Source organism: Quercus lobata, chromosome 7 (genome assembly GCF_001633185.2).
Source record: "Quercus lobata isolate SW786 chromosome 7, ValleyOak3.0 Primary Assembly, whole genome shotgun sequence".
NCBI classification, from domain to species: Eukaryota; Viridiplantae; Streptophyta; class Magnoliopsida; order Fagales; family Fagaceae; genus Quercus; species Quercus lobata.
The window spans coordinates 26,053,098-26,075,135 of record NC_044910.1 but is presented as its reverse complement, the minus strand read 5'-3'; the positions used below and the strand labels follow the sequence as shown (position 1 = coordinate 26,075,135).

General features: G+C 33.9%; 2 protein-coding genes across 4 annotated transcripts; one reads left to right on the top strand and one right to left on the bottom strand.

The window, feature by feature from the left end:
- Window positions 1–701: 701 nt before the first annotated feature.
- LOC115953899 (D-lactate dehydrogenase [cytochrome], mitochondrial-like) lies at window positions 702–18,498 on the bottom strand. The gene is made up of 18 exons (XM_031071720.1): window positions 18,236–18,498; window positions 18,006–18,108; window positions 17,794–17,894; window positions 14,115–14,163; window positions 13,482–13,574; window positions 12,392–12,506; window positions 11,278–11,338; window positions 9,110–9,146; window positions 8,978–9,039; window positions 8,694–8,790; window positions 6,761–6,835; window positions 6,582–6,690; window positions 3,456–3,565; window positions 2,328–2,390; window positions 2,138–2,217; window positions 1,875–2,005; window positions 1,557–1,600; window positions 702–1,067 (listed from the first exon to the last, which is right to left on the bottom strand). The coding sequence occupies exons 1-18, from the start codon at window positions 18,496–18,498 to the stop codon at window positions 948–950; spliced, it is 1,713 nt and encodes a 570-aa protein (XP_030927580.1). The 3' UTR covers window positions 702–947.
- LOC115953900 lies at window positions 14,368–17,137 on the top strand. 3 transcript variants are annotated; one of them, XM_031071721.1, is made up of 2 exons: window positions 14,368–15,006; window positions 16,464–17,137. In XM_031071721.1, the coding sequence occupies exons 1-2, from the start codon at window positions 14,939–14,941 to the stop codon at window positions 17,122–17,124; spliced, it is 729 nt and encodes a 242-aa protein (XP_030927581.1). In that variant the 5' UTR covers window positions 14,368–14,938; the 3' UTR covers window positions 17,125–17,137. The 3 variants fall into 3 exon arrangements, with proteins under 3 accessions (XP_030927581.1, XP_030927583.1, XP_030927582.1); XM_031071723.1 differs by having other exon boundaries at window positions 16,460–17,137; XM_031071722.1 differs by having other exon boundaries at window positions 16,387–17,137.
- Window positions 18,499–22,038: the final 3,540 nt, after the last annotated feature.

Below are 22,038 nucleotides of genomic sequence, written 5' to 3'. Positions count from 1 at the left end.
CTAAGCTTGAGTTTGAATTTGATATTAAACTTGAACTTGACTTGACTAATTAATCAAGCCAAGTCAAGTCCAAGCTTTTTGACTTTCCCACAAGCTCAAGCTCAAGCTCAAACATGATTTTTAGGCTTGTCACGAGCTCAAGCCAAGTTTGAGCTTTTAACTTTTCTTGACAAGCCAAGTTGGAACATGCACAACTCGACAAAGTTCGGCTCATTTACGGTCCTACCTACAGTCGACATGACTCAATCCAGTGTTTTGGTTAGTCGAGTTCAAGTTGACCCATTTTTCATGGGTCCGAAAAGCCCTTACCTATACCCATTTTTATCTTTTGGGCAGCTGATTATTTAACTCATAAGACTCAGGCTTGGCTTGAATCTAATCCAACTAATCTGAATCAAGTTCCTTGCTGTACCAAATTCCAGCTACTGAAATACTAATCTAGGGGTCATTTCCATTGTGTGACAAACCTCTCAAGCATAAATCAGAGAGAAAAACCACAAAAAGATAAGTGGACTCAGAATGGCACAAAAATCACTTTACTTCTCTTTCTCATCTCCATCCAAGCAGTTGGGGTCTTTCCCTTCAACACGCGCACACAACACACATAAAACTATTCTTCAACATATATTTAAGGTCCAAAGAAGGGAGCAAAATTATTAAAACTAGAAATTTTTAAATTTACTTTGTCAATACAACAACAACAACAACCAAAAAAAAAAAAAAACAGAAGAAGAAGAAAGAAATAGCAGGAGAACAAGAGGTACACTATGAAAGGCCTAATGCAATAGCCATTGACCAAGTTCATGACCCATTATTGCCCATAATATACAGTGAAGATTTTATAGCCCTATAGGTACAACATTTGAAATGTATAGATAGGATGTGCACGCATGTTACAAGGTAGGCGTGGACATGCATATAAGTGCGAGCAGAGAAGGGTGAGCTCTTTAGAAACAAATGTGAGGAGGAATAATCTTCCCTGGATTCATAATATTGTTGGGATCTAAAGTAGCTTTTATTCTTTTCATTGTCCTCAAAGCCTCCACTCCAAGTTCTTTCTCAAGATACTGAAAAGAGGAAATGAAAAGAATCCAATCAAAACAGTCTACATTGTCAAATAACACTGAACAGGGCATTTGTCTTTGAATTTGGGTGGCCAATCCCGGTAACTTATGTATACTAAGGTCATCTCAGGATAAAACACCAACCAAAATGAGAAGCATCATAAATATTTTGTCTTGCCATGGTCCTCATAGTGTAAAATTTACCTTCTGAAGGAAGACCAATCTATGGAGCATCAATACTGTAATTTATTAAATATCATGGTGAAAGCTATCCTTTCCGGATATACTTTCTTAATTAATTGTCCCATTTATCCTAATAACCATGCCATTGGCCAGCTAGGGAAGTGCCAAAGCATGAAATTGAGAGCAAACTCATTGTTTTAGATATCAAAATATAGGCATGATACTGAAGTTGATAACCAATGCATTTTAGAAGTTGCCTCTGAGTATTGTATTAAATGGCCTACATGTCTAAAGATTTGAATGAGTTACCTTCACTTTCCCTGTGCCAACACCATGCTCACCAGTACATGTACCTGCTTAGTTGTCAAAGAAACCATTCATTAGCATCACAACTTGCCTTTTCAGGTCATGTTCTAATTTTTCAGAATGGAAACCGCTAAAGATAACATTAACTTCAGATTACTGCATATATGCAGAAATACTAGATGAACGTATGAAAGATAAGCACTATGGGATTATGAATCACCACAGACAAAGAGCCTTTATAGAATAATTAATGTTACAGGTAACCATGACATTCGTCATTAAAAAGGATTCGGTAAGTTTGTTAAAGATTAGAGTGCATACCTTCCATTGACAATGCAGTAAGGACCATAAATTTGTTAAGTCTCTCTGCTTCCCGCCGGTGTTCTTCAATGTTAGGGTCAAACAGAATATTCGTGTGGAAATTTCCATCACCAGCATGAGCAAGAGACGCGCTGTTAATAGGAACAGAGGCATATGTATTGTGAGCACCAGTCATTTGACTAACCACATTACTACAGGAACACAAAATGCTCTAATTTAACTTATTGTCCAGAAAAAGAGAGAGCCATTCTGATCAGACATACCAGATCAGTGGTGATGCATCCAGCTCTTGTTTGGACCTTGATATCAATTCTGCAAGGTGTGAGAGAGGAACACATACATCCTGCAAAAATCAAAAGTTATAGAACTAAAACAAACAAAAAGCAAAGAGGGTCCTTGAGAGTATAAGGAAGCAATTAAAACTGTAACTAAAATCCATTGATATCAACTGACCGTACACATTGCCTCAAAATTAGGTTTCATTGCAAAGCAAGCCCATAGTGCCTCCTTCCTTAACTTCATGTCATTAAAACTTTGAGTTAGAAAATATGGAGAATGGCAATGAGAACCATTAGGATAAAACCTCTGAACAGAGAGACCTTATCAAACAGAATAAATAAATGGATCTAACTGAGAATAATTAGGAAAACAAGCTGTAGTTTGAGTTAAAAACCAATATCATACTAATTCAACATAACCATACAGGCCGCTTGGGTTTTGATCTGAGAGTTATGGAAATCAACCTGATCTCTTGTATGTTTTGGTGAGGTTTCAGGTTTGCATTTATGCAACTTAAGAGACATCTAAATGCACTGTGCATGTCCATATATCTATGTGCATGCATGCACTAACAGGTAAAATTGAGCGTAAGATCTATCTATTAAGGGTCTGTTTGGAATGGAAGGGGAGGAAGGGGGAGGTGGCTGGAATTTCCAGCCACCTCCCCCTCTACTCCCCTCTCCTCTCCCTCCATCTCTCCCAATCCAAACATAGGGTAAAGTCAAGTCTCACCTTTATGCGGGTATGTCTCTTCCAAACAAAACAAAGAATACTGTTTGACATTCCAAAGTATAAAGTAATACTACAGAAAATATAGATGGCAGCCAAAAGCTCAAAATTATATATGAATAATATTCCTTGGAAAGTAATTCTAGTTTTCAACAGTTTCCTTAACTCTCTCTCTCTATATATATATTAGCAAGGTCTTACTCTCTGTTGCAAAATTTTATGGATGTAAAGCAGTTGGGAGATGGGGGCACCAATGCATGCTTGAATCTATAATCCACAATTCCTAATAGAAACATTATACATGAAACATTATCTAATTTAGACATAAAATTAAAGCAGTGGAGCAGTGTAGTGTGAGACAGGTTCATGTAAGGAATCGAATGAAACAGCCACAACTTCTATTTGCAGTAAACAGCCAAACTTGTAGTAATACCTGAATTCTGACAACGTATTATTTTGATAAAATAATTAGTTCCATGGTGAGTTTTCTGAAGTATAGGGTTTTAAAAGTCAACATGAAGAAAGAGATATAACAAAATTCCACTCACTGAACATCAACTGAGTAACCACTACCTTCCAAAGCTCCTTTTTAGCTTCAGGATCTTCTGCAAAAACAAAATCTGAGCCATTGTGCTCTGCAGCAATCTTCTGAACAATTTGTGTTTGCTCACGTGCATAAGCCTCTAAATAATAGTAATCAAGAAATAAATTAGGAATCAAAAAAAGGTAATGAAGAAGATGGCATAGGTGTAGCTTTCTATGGGAAATGGTGATGCATTTTTCCAGAATAATGAAACAAGGATCATTTTGCTCAGGATAATTTCCTCTTTTTAGAGGGCGCTTGGAGCCTGTGTCATAATGACAATACTATTTGTTCTTACTAGTGATTACTAGCATAAACTAATTACCTCCTGTATAACATCAATTTCTGTAGTTAATACTGATTTAAACACATCAATCATCAAATCATGTTGGTTCTGTGATGCAGTCGTGGATGATTAAATTGATTCAATGACTACTTTGCAAATTTGTCTAACCAAGATTTATTTCATGGAATCCATGTTTGCAGTCCAATTGAAGTAAAGGTCAAATGATTTTAAAGGTCTAGTTATATGTGTCCTAGGGTTGAAACATTTTTTAATATTCATTTATATTGAAAAACTTATGGTCAATTTTATATTAAAATGGAAAATATTGTAATTTACGCAATCTTGCAAATTAAGGGTATTTGATAGTTTAGTTGAGTCTAGAATTTTCTAGGAGATTCTACGTATTTAAGGTAGTATTTCATTGAGTTCAAGTTAGTCTTTTATTAGTCACTACCTTATTAGGTTGTTTAGTTCATTAGTAAAACTACTAGTCCTAAATACAAGAATGAAAGCTTATATGTATTTGCGCTCATTGTACTCAAAAAATAGATGAAGTTGATCAGTAAAATATTGGGTGAGTATTGAGGCATGTTGGTTTTATTGTTCTTTTCTTCTCTCTCTCAAGGGCACTATTCACTGGACATGTTCACATGCACTATTCACAAATTGTGGAGAAATTCAATTTTCGTTTCCTTTTACCTCTTTTCAACCCTAAATCAAATCTTTTCTCTTTCCTACAAAACCCTTCTTTCTAAACCATTAATCCCCAAATCCTCCTAACCCTTAACCCACCAAAAGCACATGTAGACAAATTCTCCAATTTGTCCTCTGTCAATTTTGTAACAGAACCAAAATCCTATCACAAGTTCTTTGCTAAAATTTTCTACCAACTGCTTGACGAAATTTCGCATTCAAGATGGTGGTCAAAAATGCAGAACTATTTTCAAAGTCTCAGGCTTTTCTCAAAATTTTGTGGAAACCAAGAAAAATTTAAAACAATTGAATGAAATGGTCTGTTCCATAGAAGCAATGTTAAAAAGATTGTCTACTATGTGACAAACTTTGGATAAGCTAGCAGTCACTATTTTGGCAAACATCACAGTTGTTCCCCATCAAAATCTAATATATGCAGCCTTGCAAATTTTCTGCCACAACCTCAAGCAAGCATTGGTTTAACGCATCAAGGTGTGACACTAAAAGAGAGAAATCCAGCTTTAAAATTCACCACATGTCGAATTTCAAGAACACCCAAAGTAATGCATTTCATAGACAATAAAGACCATAAAGGAGCAAGGTGGGCACGAGGTTGACCGTGGAAAAGTCAGGACCAATGAAGATATGTTTTACTGCTATGGAGCAATTCAAGATGGATTTAAGTTGTAAAACCTTCTAAGCATTGATTTTATTATTCCATAAGAATTTGATGATATGGTGGTAAAGAAAAATTAATTATCCTCAATGCTTCTTAAGGTGATATAGAATTGGTGCAAGTTTCAAGTTTGAAGGTTCTTATACTTCAACACTATGAAGCTCAAGGTCAAGTTTTTTTTTTTTCCCATTGGGGGAGAATGATGCAATCATCAAAGATTAATTTGTTTTGTTTTTTCAAGATTTATTTTATGGGCTCCATGTGAGCTGTCCAATTGACATAAAAGTCGTGGGATTTTAAAGGTCTAATTACTTATGTCCTGGGGTTAAAACAGTTTTTAAATTTGGGTTTTCAAAAGATTTCTGGTTGATTTTGTATTCAAAAGGGCAAACCATAATTTTTTTTGCAACCCAGCGAATTAAGGGAATTTTGGTTGTTTAGTTGAGTCTAGAATTTTCTAGGAGATCCTATGTATCTTAAGTTTTATTTTCTTTGAGTCCAAGTTAACCTTTTATTGGTTAGAGAAAATTGCACTGACCTCCCCCCTTGTTTCGAATTGTACATAAATCTCCCTTGTTAAAAAAAACTACACCCATCTCCCCTATAGCTTAACACCGTTAGATTCTATTACAGATTGAAAAATTTATGCTTTCACCCTCACTTCCAAATAAAATTTCTATTTTACCCTCCCAACCCACCATCACCATTCTATTCTTCTTTTTTTCTTTGCTTTCCTTTCTTTTGAATATCTAGCAATCCAATTTATGTGGTTTTGTGATTTCTGGCGGCTTTCTGGGTGACATTGTGACAAAATGTTCCAAGTAATTTACAGGGGACGTAAGTGTACTTTATTTTGAAAAGTAAGGGAGGTCAATGTAATTTTAGTAAACCTTAGGAGAGGTCATTTTTCCCTATTAGTCATAACCTTATTAGGTTTTTAGTCTACTAGTTAAGCAAGGAGTTCTTAATACTACTAGTACAAGAATGAGTCCTTGTATATAATTGTGCCAAATGAGCTCAATAAAGTAGATGGAGTTGATCAATACAATATTTGTGTTTGCATATTGAGGCACGTTGACCTTATTGTTATTTTCTTCCTTTCTCTCTCTCTCTTTGATATTCCATCACTACTCACGAGTATTGTTCATGCATAGAATTCAAAGATTGTGGAGAAATTCGATTTCCATTTATCGTTACCTCTTTTCAACCCTAAATAAAATCTTTTCTCTTCCCTACAAGACCCTTCTTATTAAACCCTAGATCCACAAATCCTCCTAAACCTTAACCCACCACAAGTACAAGTAGACAAATTCTACAATTGTCTTAATATTAAGGAAAGGCTTCCAGGTGTACAATTAGTAAGTGCAGCAAGCTAAATGATAAAGGTTGTTTCAATTTGAAATTGCATTTAGCCAAAAATATAAAAACAGAAAATATTGAGAGAACAAGGATCCCATTTACCTGTCCCTATAAATTCAAACATTAAAGTTGGAATTTCAGGCAAATCTTTTCCATTTGCAATATTGATAGCCTTCACTTGAACCTCATCCATTAGCTCCACCCTTGACACCTAACAATTATAAAAAGAATATTTATGAAGGAATTGATAATTAGAACAAAATTTGCAGCTAAAGACCCACCTGTATACCAGACTTCATCGTGGCTATAGCAACATCTGCTGCATCCTTAATTGAAGGGAAATTACACATTGCAACCTGCAATATTGTTGAATTCAAATTGCATATAAGCAAAGCATTAATATTGTCAAATTACCGATTGTCCCAAAAACTTAATGATGCAGGAGGTAGTGAGAAGACAAATTTCCTATATTTTATGTATCAGGGACAATTTTGTAATTTCCTAATATTCTAGAATGAGCTGTGCTTATAGTCTATTGAGTCTTACTTTAATTTTATTTTAAGCTTGGTTATTTAGTTTGGGTTTATTAGTAAAGCCTAAGGAGTCCAAGTCCAAGTCTTATCAGAGTTTTAAGAAATCCTAGTTCAACTAGGATTAGGTATTAGTCTTCTATATAAAGAGTTGTAGTTTTTTTATTGAGTTGATTATTAATGAATGTTTTCAGAATTTAAGAGCTATGCTTTCTTTTATGGTTTGTGTGATGCAACCTTCTCCGAGATGTGATGCTTAGGAAGTCTAGGCCTGATTCCTAGAATTTATCTATTTTCTTTAATTTTACTATTCACGATCACTGATCACGGATCAGGAACAACCACCGAAACCTTGATTTTTTTCCTTTGTTTCATCCCCAAACCCTACTAATCCTTGTCCCATTTGGAAACCCTATTATCCCTCTTGTTTTCTAGCCTATTCCCCACCAAAACCTAACCCTAATTCTTCAAAACCCAAGCTATACCAGATCTGCCCCTGGTTTTCTAAATCAGATTTTTGTTGTTCCCCCTTGTCCTATGTCACTTAACATTATGAAATGGTGAATTTAGTCACTTAACCATAATTCTAACATTCCTTCTAATGTATGGGCTTAAACTTCCCCTTAATAAATGGGAGGCCCAACACATGAGAATTTAATATTTTAAATGGGAGATAGAGTGAAGACAAGGATCGAAATCAAGATCTCTTGCTCTAATACTATATTAAATTACCGATTGTCCCAAAATCTTAAGCTATTGGGATATGGTAAATTTAATCATTTAACCACATACTTCTAACAAATATAAAACCAAAAGAGTTAATATAGATTGCAAGAATAAATAACTAACAGAATCTCCTGCGCAAAAAAATAAAAAAAGAATATAAGAATAACAATGTCATATAGAAGTTATATAAAGAAAGATGCCAATGTTCATTCAAACAAAGATTTTCTATATTTAAATGGAAGAAGATATTTTAATTTACCCTAGAAATGACAAACCCGGATAAACCTCAATCAACCATACTAACTACCACATGACAGAATTATCACTAGTGAGTACTTGTTTATAGCCATTAAGAACACTTCAAACACAGGTGCTTGCAGTAGCTATTGAGAATATGCTAAAGAACACAAGCAAATGTTTTGATGATTATCTTATACCAAATTTGTAGAAACAGCGTGGCAAGAACCACAGTGTTTACAGTGAAAAAATGTGAGACAAACCTCTAAAGATGTTGAGACAACCAAGAGATCTTCTCTAACATCATTAAACTAGTTTGATCACTTTTAAATACCATCAATTCTGTGATGGTTCAAATTCTCATAAAATGCAATTTCTTTTTAGCGTAAGCTTTTTTCTAAGATTTCATGTATTCCTCATCCTTCAGCTTATTTCATGGAAATAGGAAACATGAGAAGATGGCAATTAAGTTTAAAACCCACAAGTCGATAAGTCTCCACACAAGCCCTAGGCTTAATATGGCAAGGATCAGAAATAACTTTAAGATACGTTCAAATGAGAAATAATAATAAGATTCAAATATATATCTTATCATTGCTGCATAACGAAACAACTATATAATCAAGATTTAAATCCAACCATCACAAGACAAGAAAATTAGTAGCAAAGTAGAAATAATTTTAAGAGGAAACACCTTCAGAAAAAGAAAAGGTCAAAGTACCACTGAATGCTGTGGAATTTTCTGAAGCCGAAGAGTGACTTCTGTTATTACACCCAGAGTTCCTTCACTTCCAATCACCAAGCGGGTCAAATCATACCTACAATATACAACTTTTACAAGGTTAACAGCATGCCTGGTTAACTGTTGCATTTTTATCCCACCAACTTTCTCATTTATTTTTTGAAACTACTACTCAAAACAGAAACAATAAAAAATAAGGGAAAAAAAGATAATCAGAGAAAAGAAAATATATCAAATGGATTGACATAGATAAGAGAACAAACCCTGCAGCACTCTTTCGAGCACGAGATGCCGTCTTGATAATATCTCCATTGGCAAGAACTACCTGGAACAAAAACAACATAAGAAATACAGCTTTTGGGAGCTGAATTAGACATCAGAATTTTATAACAAACCTTGAGACTGATGACATTATCACGCATGGTTCCATACCTACATGTTAAAAATAGAATCATTAGATCCAATATTAAATTAGACCACCGAAATTATTTCTAGAATATATTTTCATTTATGTTATTTAGACAAAATTTAATGTAGATAGAGAAGCATCTAGGTTACCAGAATAAATTTTACAATTAAAATTCAAGTTTACAAAGACAAAAGATAAGAAAGGTAAATAAAAAGATTCTAATCGCCAAATGGTTATGCACCAGGTTGCTAAACTTGATTGGTCCTTTAGACAGATAATAAGAATGAACTGATAGAAGTAGATGCATGTTTATTAAGCAGACCCCATTACCAACAGTGGCCACTCCTGGACCTACTAAAAGACAGAAAATATATTATTCTTTAAAAAGGCAAATAAGTAATGCATAATGCTTTGATCATAGACTGTTATATGCGAGTCGCCTATAATTTTGAGATTATACATCCATCACTGCCAAAAGATAAGAAAACATAGAGGAAAGGATCCAGTATCCACAAATTACTGTCAGCATTGGACAGGGTGAAACAACTCAAGTCTTGAATCAAAGAGTTACAAAAATAAATAATAAAACCAAATTACAGGGCAAGCATCCCACAGAAAGTATGATAATCTATTAAGAAAAAAAGAGCATATCCTTTAGAACCAAGTTATACGGTATTCTGTACAAATATTAATCACATATAGAATAATACTTTCTAGTGGAGCTAGGTCTGCACTTGGTTGCCAACTTTAATTCCCTAGATTGTGTGGATTTGTGTGTGTGAAGGTGTTGCAAGGGCACATTAAGTACCACTTCAAGCATGTACTAGGTTGATCTGGCTAAACAAGCAATTATGGGAAGCTTCAATTGTGACTAGTACTTTTGCAATATAGCACAGATGTTAGCTCTTGCCCCAGCTCATGACAAATGACATCACAACCATGTTGTACAACCAAGTGGCTTAGAGGCACTACAAGGCAATGCACTAATGAGGACATTGAAGATTTAAATGGAAGGAGATTGTAATGCTCCCTATTATGCGGATTTGTGTATATTTAGAGTCTAAATCTATCATGCAGGCATGTGCTAAGTCCTATATCAAACATGTAGTAGGTTGATTTGGGATATATAAGAGATTACAATGAGTTTCAATAGTGAATAGCTCTTTTGAGGTATAGCGTAGATATGACTAATGCTTTCCTCAAGTTTTGACACTGGCACACTTGAATGATTTCATTAAGAAAGACCATTAGGTTTTCGATAATAATGGAAAATGGCCTACATAGTCCTTGAAGGGTCAGATCTACACACTTAACACTAGCATTGAATCCAGAAACACTTCTAGCAAGAAAGCAAAATTATTTTTCTTTCAAGGGATAGTACGAACAAATCCAATTCAACATAAAAAAAAAACTTGACCAATTGTCAAAGGTTTCTTCTTTTTGCTCACATGGGGGTGTTTTTTTTTTTGGGGGGGGGGGGGAGGAGGAGGAGGAGGAAGGAGCCTTCACCCATTGTTATAAGATTAAGAGTTTCCTTGGTTCAAAATATGAGTAGAGGGGAACATTAAGGTCTATGAAGCATGGACACGGACACGACACAACACATGACATGACACAAGACACGGCTATGTGCCAATTCTTAAAAAATTAGGGCACGACTCAGTGGGAATACTATAATTGTATATTTTATGTTTATTTATAACTTTTCAAAATAAATAACAACAAATATATATATATATGTGTGTGTGTGTGTGTGTGTATAAAATTAAAGGAATTCTTTTTCAATATTTTACTACCAAGATAATGTCATAATGAGGATACGCATGCAAGAGTGTCCTTGTGTGTTGACACTGACACACCAGGGCTTTTGGAAGTGTCTATGCTACTTAGACTAAGGTTCAAAATCTAGTAGACACTCTTATAGAAATATTTGCAGTTTAAAACTTAAACGAGCATATTCAAGCAAATGGTACTACTACGATTGAGAAAATGAAAACAAGTATAAAAATGTTACACCATCAAGTGATCAAATCTTTGAATCTTTACTAGGGCAACACTTGCATATATTAACATACATTTTCTTTTCAAAAAAATGTAAGTATCAATATTATCTGCTAACATGAAAATTTACAATTGAGAAAGTATAGCTACTACCTCACAGCTAATGAACCAGAACACCGGGTTGCACACATACCCCCAATGGTTGCACCAGGCCCTGTTAGTCAAGAAGTTTTAAGCATATGAAAATCCAAATTACAAAATCACTTGAGAACACATTTAAACACACAGGGTGCATTTATTGAAAAATGAAGTTTATCAGAGTGACTTTCACACTACACTAGTCATAAATGATATGGAAAAACTAAAAGCAGAGAATTCTTTTCACAAAATGGGCTGTTTAAGCTTTTTACGCATAAAATGGTAATCTTCTAAGCGGTAACACCAAGAACCTGCCCAAATTTCACAGTTTTAAGTAGCATCTCTGATATAACAGAGCTTCTAAAAGCATAATACTTAAGCTAGGTGGTGCCATAATATCAAAGACTTTATGGTTCAACAATAAGAGTCATGTTAGTTTATTAGGTTATTAGTATGTTATTAGGCTATTAGTATTTCTTTTTAGTTTAAATTAGGCTTATTGTATCCTCATTTTAAGTACTAAGAATGTACTACTTGCCTCCTTGGTTCAGCCTTAAGTCCAGATTTATAATAACTTAATTGTTGCTATACTTCAAATGTCTTTTTAATTATTCTAGAAAGATTCAAATATAAGACCTAACATCGCCAAGATATCACATTGTAATTCTATACAAAAAGGAGAAAAGCCAGATGCTCATAAATATTGCATGAAATTTTCTATTATGTTATAAAGAAACTTATCTTTATCATTTTCTTGCAATTTCAAACTCACAATTTTCAATGTATGCCAAATACCATTTCAGGAAGCAATGCCAATGTGAAGACTCTTTCCACAGGATGTCAAGTAGGATACCACCAAAGTTATATACGAATTAGCACAAACCAACTAAATAGCATTTACTAGAGGAATGTTTTGTAGGACTTGCAATTTATCTCAGCTTCTCACAGAATGATTTCATTCAACAGCACATTCAAAATGCGCAGTTCTAAGGCATACACATTTGACATACTATAACACTATCTTGATGTGAAAATTTTCAATTAGCATTTCAACTATGAGTTGAAAGAAAAATGCACCCCAGATATCTATTATTGACAACATTAGAAGAATGGTGCATCATAAACTAACCTGGATCAAGGGGAAAGAATAGACCATAAGGCTCCAGGTATTCATTCAGCTCCATCCATCCAATCCCAGGTTCAACAACCACATCCATGTCCTCAATATGTAACGCTTTAATACTCTACATTTGAACAAATAATGCAATAATAACCAAAAACCATGACACAATACAAACTACTCATTTTTCAACAAGATAAGAAAGATACAATACTAGAGTACGCATTTAATTTTAAACTGAAGGAATTAACATCAAAGGAAGACAAAATATGCTCCAGGCTCCACAGAGTGAATTTTTTTAATATCAGTAGACCCATTATCCATTCAAAAACGTTCATGATAAATGCAGTGTCGGCTCTACCTAAGAATGAATTCTATTAAGTAATATGTACATTCATACATACATACATCTACACACAAGATAAGGCAGGCAGTTCATAATGGTAGCAAAAGTAGGCAGCAGGACCAAAGAAGACAGTTGAGGCTGATCTGCCTCATTTTATTTAAAATATAAGAAGGTACACCTCTTGCATAATTCTCAAACAAAGTTGTAAGCAAAGAAAAATATTAGTTCTTTACCCATAGATATAAGAAACAGAATCGTGAAAATTAAGGCTAATTACATTTTTTTTACTTGTATGGTGAGTTTGATTTGCCAACATGTGGTTTCACAAGTGACACTTTACCCAATTCAGACCCGCCCCATTAGCATATTTAAAATTATGTCAATAAATATAACAGTCCAACCAAAAATTTAAAACACAAACACACAAGTAGGTAAAGTGCCTTCTTTTAAACCACGTGTAGATAAAGAGGCACTTTTCTAAATCATAGGTGGGTGAACTGTCACATTTTTTCGAAGACTGATCTGCATGTGCAAGTTCTGACAGAAAATTGACCTAGACCTCAAGTTGAAAAATTCTTTTTTTTTTTTTAAACCACAAGTTGCTCAACTAAACTCAGCGCATACTGGTTCCCAAAATGTAATTAACCCTAAAAAAATGTAAGTTACAGTTCTAAATAAAGTGAAGTTTTAATTTCATAAAACAAAAGCTCAGGAAAGCCTACTCTTATAAAATACAAAAAGATCAGTACATACATTCATCATCGACATGTCAATGCAAACACCTCCATTTGGAGACAAGATGTGACCCTCAAGTGATGTAGCTCCACCATATGGTACAATTGGGACCTGCTTGTGAATGAAAAGCAAACAACTTTGGTACTTTCTTGAAAAGGTTAATATTATTTTTCATGAACTAGCAAGCGAACAATCTATATCATCAACTGTAGATCTATTTATTAGTAAATTTCCTATTTGTACAGAATGCGAGAGAAATTCTAGCCACTATATTTTTAGTTCCACATTCCCGAAACTTTACTAGCTATTAAGCTCTATCCTTCTTTTATTGGTATGTTAGACATGCACCCTATGGGATCTTGAACTCAAGACCTCGCCTAAGAAGCACAAACACTTCATTTAGGATGCCATATCCGTGTCGTACTGGTGTCATACCAGCAATTTCATGTTATAATTTTTTAGAAATTGCTCGTGTTACTGTATCGTACCCGTGTCTATGTCCATGCATCCTAGGACCTCTCCCTCAACCTTGCACTCACAAGGGGAGGAAGTGCCATTTGAGCTAAAGCATGTTGGCCCATTAAGCTCTATCCTCAAAAGAAATGCATGTAAGGCATCATTATCAATTTAAAGATGAGGAAAAATTCAGACCTTATGCGTGTCACATGATTTAACTATCTTGGAAACTTCATCCTCTGACCTGCAATTTATAATTTGGCCACGCTGTGAGAAAGCTACAAAATTATAATACTTAGTTCAAAAAGAACAAATAGCATCTTTTTTGACAATGTTTCCCAGTGTCACATATACATAGTATGTGATGCGGGAGACACAAAAAGTTTATTATTCATTATTATTTATGTTTATAAGCCAATTGTATTTTTATGTTTTAGGTCCTATTAATTTAAATGCTGGCTCCTAGTAGTTTCTCCGCTTGGTACTAACTCCAAGTAAGGCTTAGATGCTGACTCTTAGGCCATGTCTCTTTATTTTATTGTTATTTCAATTTTGTTCCGATTGTCTTGCATCAATTTTGATATAAGAGCAAACACCGATCAGTTTGAGGCATCATCACAGTCAATCCAAAACCAAAAAGTAAAAAAAATAAAAATCGGTTGAACCACCGTCACAACCCAATAGGAAATCCCAATCACCGTTGCTTCTTACCACCACTAGAAGACCCCACAAAAAATATCCTGCCAGCACCACCACCATTGACAATTTGACACAAACATCCCAATCACTCCAATACCCCAACCCCACGGCCACGGATCCAAGTTGCAACCACGAAGACAGAGAAGTTCTATCACCGCTGACCCTGGTTCATCAATTTTTGGTCTTCCTCGCGCGCCGGAGATCCACCACCATCGGTTCTCGCTTGCCGCCGTGACTACCGCTATACAGACTCGCAAGCCCCAGTTGCAGCGACTCACCGCCAACAGCTTCGATCCCTTCCATCCTTGTCTCGCGCTGCCATGACCATCACTTGCTCGCCGCCGTGCCGTAGCAAGTCCACCAGCAACCCCTCCACCCCATCTAAAAGGTAATTTATCCCCTAGAATTTTTTTTGTTTTAACTTTTACTCAAGCACACTTGTTTCTAGGGATAGGGTGTGCAAAAACCTGCCAACCTGTCAAATCCGATCTGATTCAACCCAATCTGTCGGGTTGGGTTGGTTTTTAGAACTTGGTAGATTGAGTTGGGTTATAAAAATTTTTTTATAATGGATCAGATTGAGTTTAGGTCATAAAATTACAAACTCGTCAAACCCAATCTGATGTACTCATATTTTAATATATATTTAAAATATATTATATATTTAATAAATTAAAAAAAAATCAATTATAGAGCACTTTCTCGATTCCTATTATCATATAAAATATAAAATCTTATTAGTTCTTTTAATATATATTTAAATATATTATATAATTAATAAAAAAAGTTTAAAATGTTAGATATATTTTGTTTATAACTGAGTTAAAAACTCATGTGTATTTTGTTTATAAGTGAATTAAGATACTAGTTCATTTATATTTTGTTTATCAACTCAGTTGGATATTTAATGTATATTTTGTTTATCAATTTAGGTAGTAACTGTGATATATATATATATATATATTTTTTTTTTTTGCTCAATTTAATAATAATAGTAGTAAAAAAAATGTTCAACTCATGGGTTCAACCTGATCCGACCCGACCCATATGGGTTGAGTTGAATTTTTTTAACCCACCATGATTAGTTGAGTCAAAAAACTTCTTAACCCAACCCAACCTGACTCATGTATTCTACTGCTTGACTCTAAAACGCTCTCGGCAGTTTTTGTTTCCGTTGAGAACTGCATTTACCAACCATTTCCTGACATGATACCCAAAAAAACAAAAAAAAAAGTATTTCAGAAGCTCAAACTTGTCATCTAGCCCAGCCTATTCAGTTCAATTAAAACCATAGGTCCCACCTCCACTTCAACCCAGCATTTATCTGACCCAACTACCCCATAAAAAAAAAAATGCCCACAATATGATCAGCCTAGTAAACATCACTCCATAAGATTCTTGTTCATTGGGTTATTATGGCAATATCTGAATCACTTTATTTTGACGGTTGTAAAACTAATTCACGGGATTTTGTCTACTGAAAGAATGGGATGGAACAATTCTTTGAGTAAGCAAATTTTACAGATAACAAAAAGGTTAGATATACAAAGTTGAAATTAAAAGGTGGAGAACAAATGCTTTGGAAGAATCTTGAATATTTCTGCTATCTAAATTATGAATCTACCATTAGTGTGTGGGAAGATACGAAAGAAAAACTTTGTAATGAGTATTTATCACCATACCTTCAAGTTAAGTATCTATCACAATCTCAGTGTGATACTTTTCAAGTTAAAGCAAATAGGATTCTCATCCCATTTCATGTCCTCAGCACACTTTTGAACAATCTATCAAAGAATTATCTAGCAAGGAATTATTTGTAAAGCTTATGAAAGATGTTCAAGACAGGATTGCTCAGATGAAGCAAAAGAAGATTCAAACCGATTCAATTGGGAAACCAAGGATACTTGATCACAATGAACTTATTGCTGCCCCAATAGAAGACAACATTGATGATGATATCTTGGCCGTGGAGAATCCTCCAGCAACACCAAAGCCTAATGTTGACACAGACGTACATGCCTCGACAAGTGTTGCTTTAACATGCATGCAAGGAAATGAATCTATTGAAGAGCAGCAAGGTGAAGAGATGGTGTCTAAAGAGAGTATTGTGTTAGAGGGTGCATATGATGTGATATTGGAAGCTAATGAATCTGCTTTTGATCAGCCTTCCATGGTGCATGAAAATAAACAATTTGCTAAAGTGGATAACATAGTGCTTTCAATGGTTCAAGATAAGATTATGTTGATTCCACACATTGATTTTGTTATTCCAGAAGCGTTTGACATGGTAGAATTCAAGGTTTTTCTTTTCTCTATACTCCCTAGGGTGATTCCAAACTTGAAACAAGTGTTACTTGTCAACATCCTAATCTATCAATGCTTTAGAACTCGAGGGTTGAGTTTTCTCCAACTAGAGGAGGATGATGCGGGAGACACAAGAAGTTTATTATTTAGTATTATTTATGTTTGCAAATCAATTGTATTTTTATGTTTTAAGTCCTATTAGTTTATTGGGCTATTAGTATTTTAATTTGGAAGTAAGGTTATTTTTGTAATAAGGCAATTAGGGTTTTCTAGCCAATTAGAATTAGGGTTTAGCAATTCTTTATAAACAACCTATTGTACTCCTTGAAGAGAAGTAGTTGATATTTTGATGAATGAAAAAATGGTCATTTGGTCTTTCTTTGGTTTGGTTTGGTGCTGACTCTAGGTCCACCCTAAGTGCTGACTCCTAGTAGTTTCCCCGCTTGGTGCTGACTCCAAACAAGGCCTAGGTGTTGACTCCTAGGTCATATCTCTTTATTTTATTGTTGTTTCAATTTTGTTCTGGTTGTACTACGTCAGTATGCAAACACCTATGACATATTTTCTAGTCATATTAAAATATCTCACACAGGAAACTCATAAAATTTAAGCAAAAGTTCACACACATGGTATAAGGAGGGACATGATTAACTTTCATGTGATCGAACTTCTATTCCTTAATCCTTATTACACAAGCACCATCATACCATGGCTTTCACTATCCAGCCAATATTTCATTGCCATACAAGCACATCAAACCTGAATTGCATGACCACAAAAATTGCCACATCTTGCTGTTAAAATTGCAAAAATGAACATCACATCTGATGTAGCTAGAAATAGTAAACCACATGGTGAATATATGTCTCACCTAGGAAAAACAATGACATCAGGAATATTGACTGCTTTGTGAAAGCTGTTTTGTGGTTTTCCATGGATATACCTCTCATCATAATCCATAGTCATGTTATCCTGCCCAAATAATATATTATCATTAACCAACCACACACAACAATTAACTAAATTTTCAAAGATTCTCAGCAATCAATGATTCAATATAGAAGAAACAATGATATATAATACTTGACAGATAGCCTTCAATTCATCAATAAGCTTTTGAGGAAGTTCCTTGTGAGAACCCTTCACCACAAACTCAGTGCTACCTTTGCCCACAATGCTGACACCTCTGTTATAAAAAGAAAAAAAAAAATCAAAACCCATTATCAACTAAAACCTTGTTTTCCTAACCAATCAAGAATATATATATAAATATATATATATATATATATATTTCAAATATGAGAGAAACCCACCTGGCAGAATCGAGATTAGAAGCGTCACAGAATGAAGGGTTAGATTGGGATTGAAGGGCAAGTGATCCAGCTGAGAGTGCGACAGCAAGGGCCGCAGGAAGCAAAGCTAGCGATGGGTTTTTTGAGGTATGGGAGTGAAAGATAGGCGTGGTGGTGTGTGGTTTTGGAGTTTTGAGATTGTGGAAACGTGAGGTTTGAAGATTGGAGTAGAAGAAGCTCTTTGATGAGGAACGTAGACGAGATAACCAGTAAGAGAAAGCCATTGTTTTTTTTCTTTTCTGGTTTTTTTTTTTTTTTTTACCAAACCAAACAGAGGAAGATTCTGACACGACTCAACTGGAATTCAGCTATTTATTTTTTAGTTCAATCCTAGGTTCAGCTGCACTGTTAATGTATGATAGATATACATTGGGCGTATAATAATTAATAATGAATAATAAAAAGCAGCTTTATCTCCTTACCTTGAAAATGCATGTTCAACTAAGCTAGTTCTTTATTTAGCAAAAAAAGCTAAGCTAGTACTTTATTTAGCAAAAAAAACTAAGCTAGTTCTTTAATTAAACCAATCAAGTGAAAAAGTCAATTTCTCTATGATTGAACAAATTTTTTATTTTTTATTTTTTAAAAGGCCCTTTCTGTGATTATAGATTTTATAATTTTATAAAATGCTCATTTTTATTTTATTTTTTCATAAAATTTATTAAGAAAAAATTAAATCAATAGTTTTTAAGGTTTTATGAAATGACACTCACTAAAATTATGGACTAAAGGACACTTGCCTTAGAGCTTTGTATAAATGCAACAATAAATCCAATGGTCATTATATCTTTTTTAAGTGAACGGCATCTTTTAAAATTTCCAACAAATATCGAACAAAATTATACAATATTCTAATAATACAATAGTGTCATACTTCCTCCTCTTATATAAATCATGAGAAAATACTATTAATAGTGTGAGAAAATTATATAATCTATATACATACATCCATATAATAACTAATAATCGAAATGTTTGACTTTTTGTTAACCACTCCTTATTGTGCCACACGACCACAAAAATTAATGCCACACTCACATTTTTAAACACCCCAAAAAAAAGTGCCATTTCGGTTTAGTAGTTTATGTGAATTGTTCAATGCTATTCTTAATACAGTTGATTTTTCAATTGCCTTATTTAAAGATACAACGTTCTGTTTTAGTAGTTACAAAATATCAAACAAACAGTTCTTTCTGATCTCTTTCATTATCTATTAGCCTCTAAGCACGCGCTCACGTGCGTGCTTAAAGGCTTTTCTATTTTTTGAGTAAATTTTAATAATTTGCATATATTATAAATTGAGATTACTATTTTTTTCAATTACAAAAATATCTAGGAGTGTGATGAGTGTCATGCATTTGTACCAAATATTAAAATTATTAACCTTTCTCCACGCATAACACTCATCATACTCCTAGGTATTTTTGTAATTGAAAAAAATAGTAATCCCATTTTATAATATACGCAAATTATTAACATTTACTCAAAAAATAGAAAAGCCTTTAAACACAAGTGTGAACACGTGCTTAGAGGCTAGTTTTTTTTTTTTTTTTTTAAAAAAAAAAAATCATAAAAGGTAGCCACTTAGTCATAATATGTAGCCATTAAGTACGCATCCATAACAAAAGTTTCAAATGCCTAAAAAAAATTAAATAGTTTTAATTTAAATAATTTAATAAGATTGTGATTATGGGAAGTCTCTCACGTGAGCAATAATATCATTAATTTTTAAAATTTATTTTCTTGAAAAAAATGAAAAGAAGTTGTAGTGAAAGGCACGAAAATTGTTAGGAATAATTAATTAATTTCATATGGAAGAGATGTGATTGAGAAAAATAAAGCTAAACTGTACATTAATATTTCAAAAAACAATAAATTGAATCCAACATATAATTACACAAATTGATAAATATAGGCATAGGTAGGATAAATATTTTTTCTTATATACAAAAAAGAGTCATTAACAACCACCTGATAGATGACCACTACTTTATGTGAGCTTGGAATCATACAATAGTTTTTGTAATGTTTCTCACCCAAACTCATCCAATGTGCCCACTATGCAATTCAACAAAATTGTTGATATGTCACCCTAAAAAAAGACACCAAAAAGAAAAAAAAAAATAGAGTAAGATATAAATATAACTACTATCTCTAAGTAATCTATAAACATATTAATTATATTGCAATCTTATCCAAATTGAACAGTTTGTCAAATTTAATACTATTTTTTTCATTGATTAAGATTGCAATATAATTAATATGTTCATCTTTTTTGGTTAATAGTAATGTAATACAGTTTAATACTTGTCCAAATTGCACAGTTATTTAAATAAATAAATAACGATCAATCATATTGTAATCAATTTTTTTTTTTTTTTTATAACAAAGTTCTACGGTAAGCTTTAATGAACAACGCATATCATATAGGGGAAAAAAAAAAAAAAAGAGAAAAGATAATGATAAGGAAATATGAAAATAAAGTAAAACACTTCAAAGTCATTTATAACCTTGAATAAGGATTAACAAAAGTAACCTACCCAAATTCAACAAAAACCAACTACAAATTGCGTAATCCTCATCAAATTTACAAATGGTTGGTGATGGTGATTAAAAAAAGAGAGTTAGAAGACTGTTTATATTTCTTTATTAAAAAAAAGAAAAAAGAAATGAGCTATGTAAATTAAGATACAATTGAGATAGAAAGGTTTTTTTTTTTTTTTTTTTTTTTTTTTGGTTTGAGTAGGAACAATTATCTAAAAAAAATGGTTTGCACTTCAAGCTCAAAGGTTTGCACTTCAAGCTCAAAGGTTTGCACTTCTCATTTTATAACGCCTTTTTACACTTCTAATCATTCTAGAATATATTCTCTCATAAAATAAAATGTCAAATTATACCCATACAAAATCCAAACCAACGCATAAACAAATTTGGCCCCCCAAACTGTCCCTATAATTTTTTTTAAAGATAAGATTCTTATCCTATATATAGTGATAAACTTTGTATATCCCACACCAAAAACAAACAAATAAATAAATGGGCGTTCAAAAAAACTAGGATGTATACGAAATTTTTTTGAACAATTATCTTAAAAAAAAGGCTTCAGTTTTGCCTCTTTGTCATTTAAAAATAGAAAAAACAAACTTACATTGGAGGGTTGAAGTTGACCATGAAAGGAGACCCATTTCTTGCACTCTCTCTCTGACTCCTTAGTATTTGGCATCCAGACTCACTGTAGAGAGGGAAAATTCCCGACCTATCACAAGCTGACACGTCACATTACCAAGTCCACAAAATACAGCAAATTACAGAACACCATGTATTGCTACTAGGTTTTGCTATCACTATTCAGAAGCCAACAGAGATTTGCCAAGTGTCATGCAAAAGCCAATCACGCATCAGCACACGTGTAAGCGATGACTCAAGCAGCCTCGCACGTGTAAGCGATGACTCAAGCAACCTCGCACGTGTAAGCGATGACTCAAGCGGACCAATCAAGCTGTGACATGTGTCACCAATCAAGCTCCGCCACGTGTCGCTCACCCACCCCAAAACTCCTATAAATAGAAGCCTTCCTGAGACATTTAGGAGGACCAGGATTCAAAAGGGAAAAAGTTCTGCTGGAATCAAGCTCTAAAGCCTCCAGGAACTTCAAAAACTTCAACCCCAAAATCGGAGAACACTCGAAGCAGAATCATCCAGATCATCTGCCTAGATCCTAAAGTTTGCGGGAATCAAGCTCAAAGGTCCGAAAACATCAACAA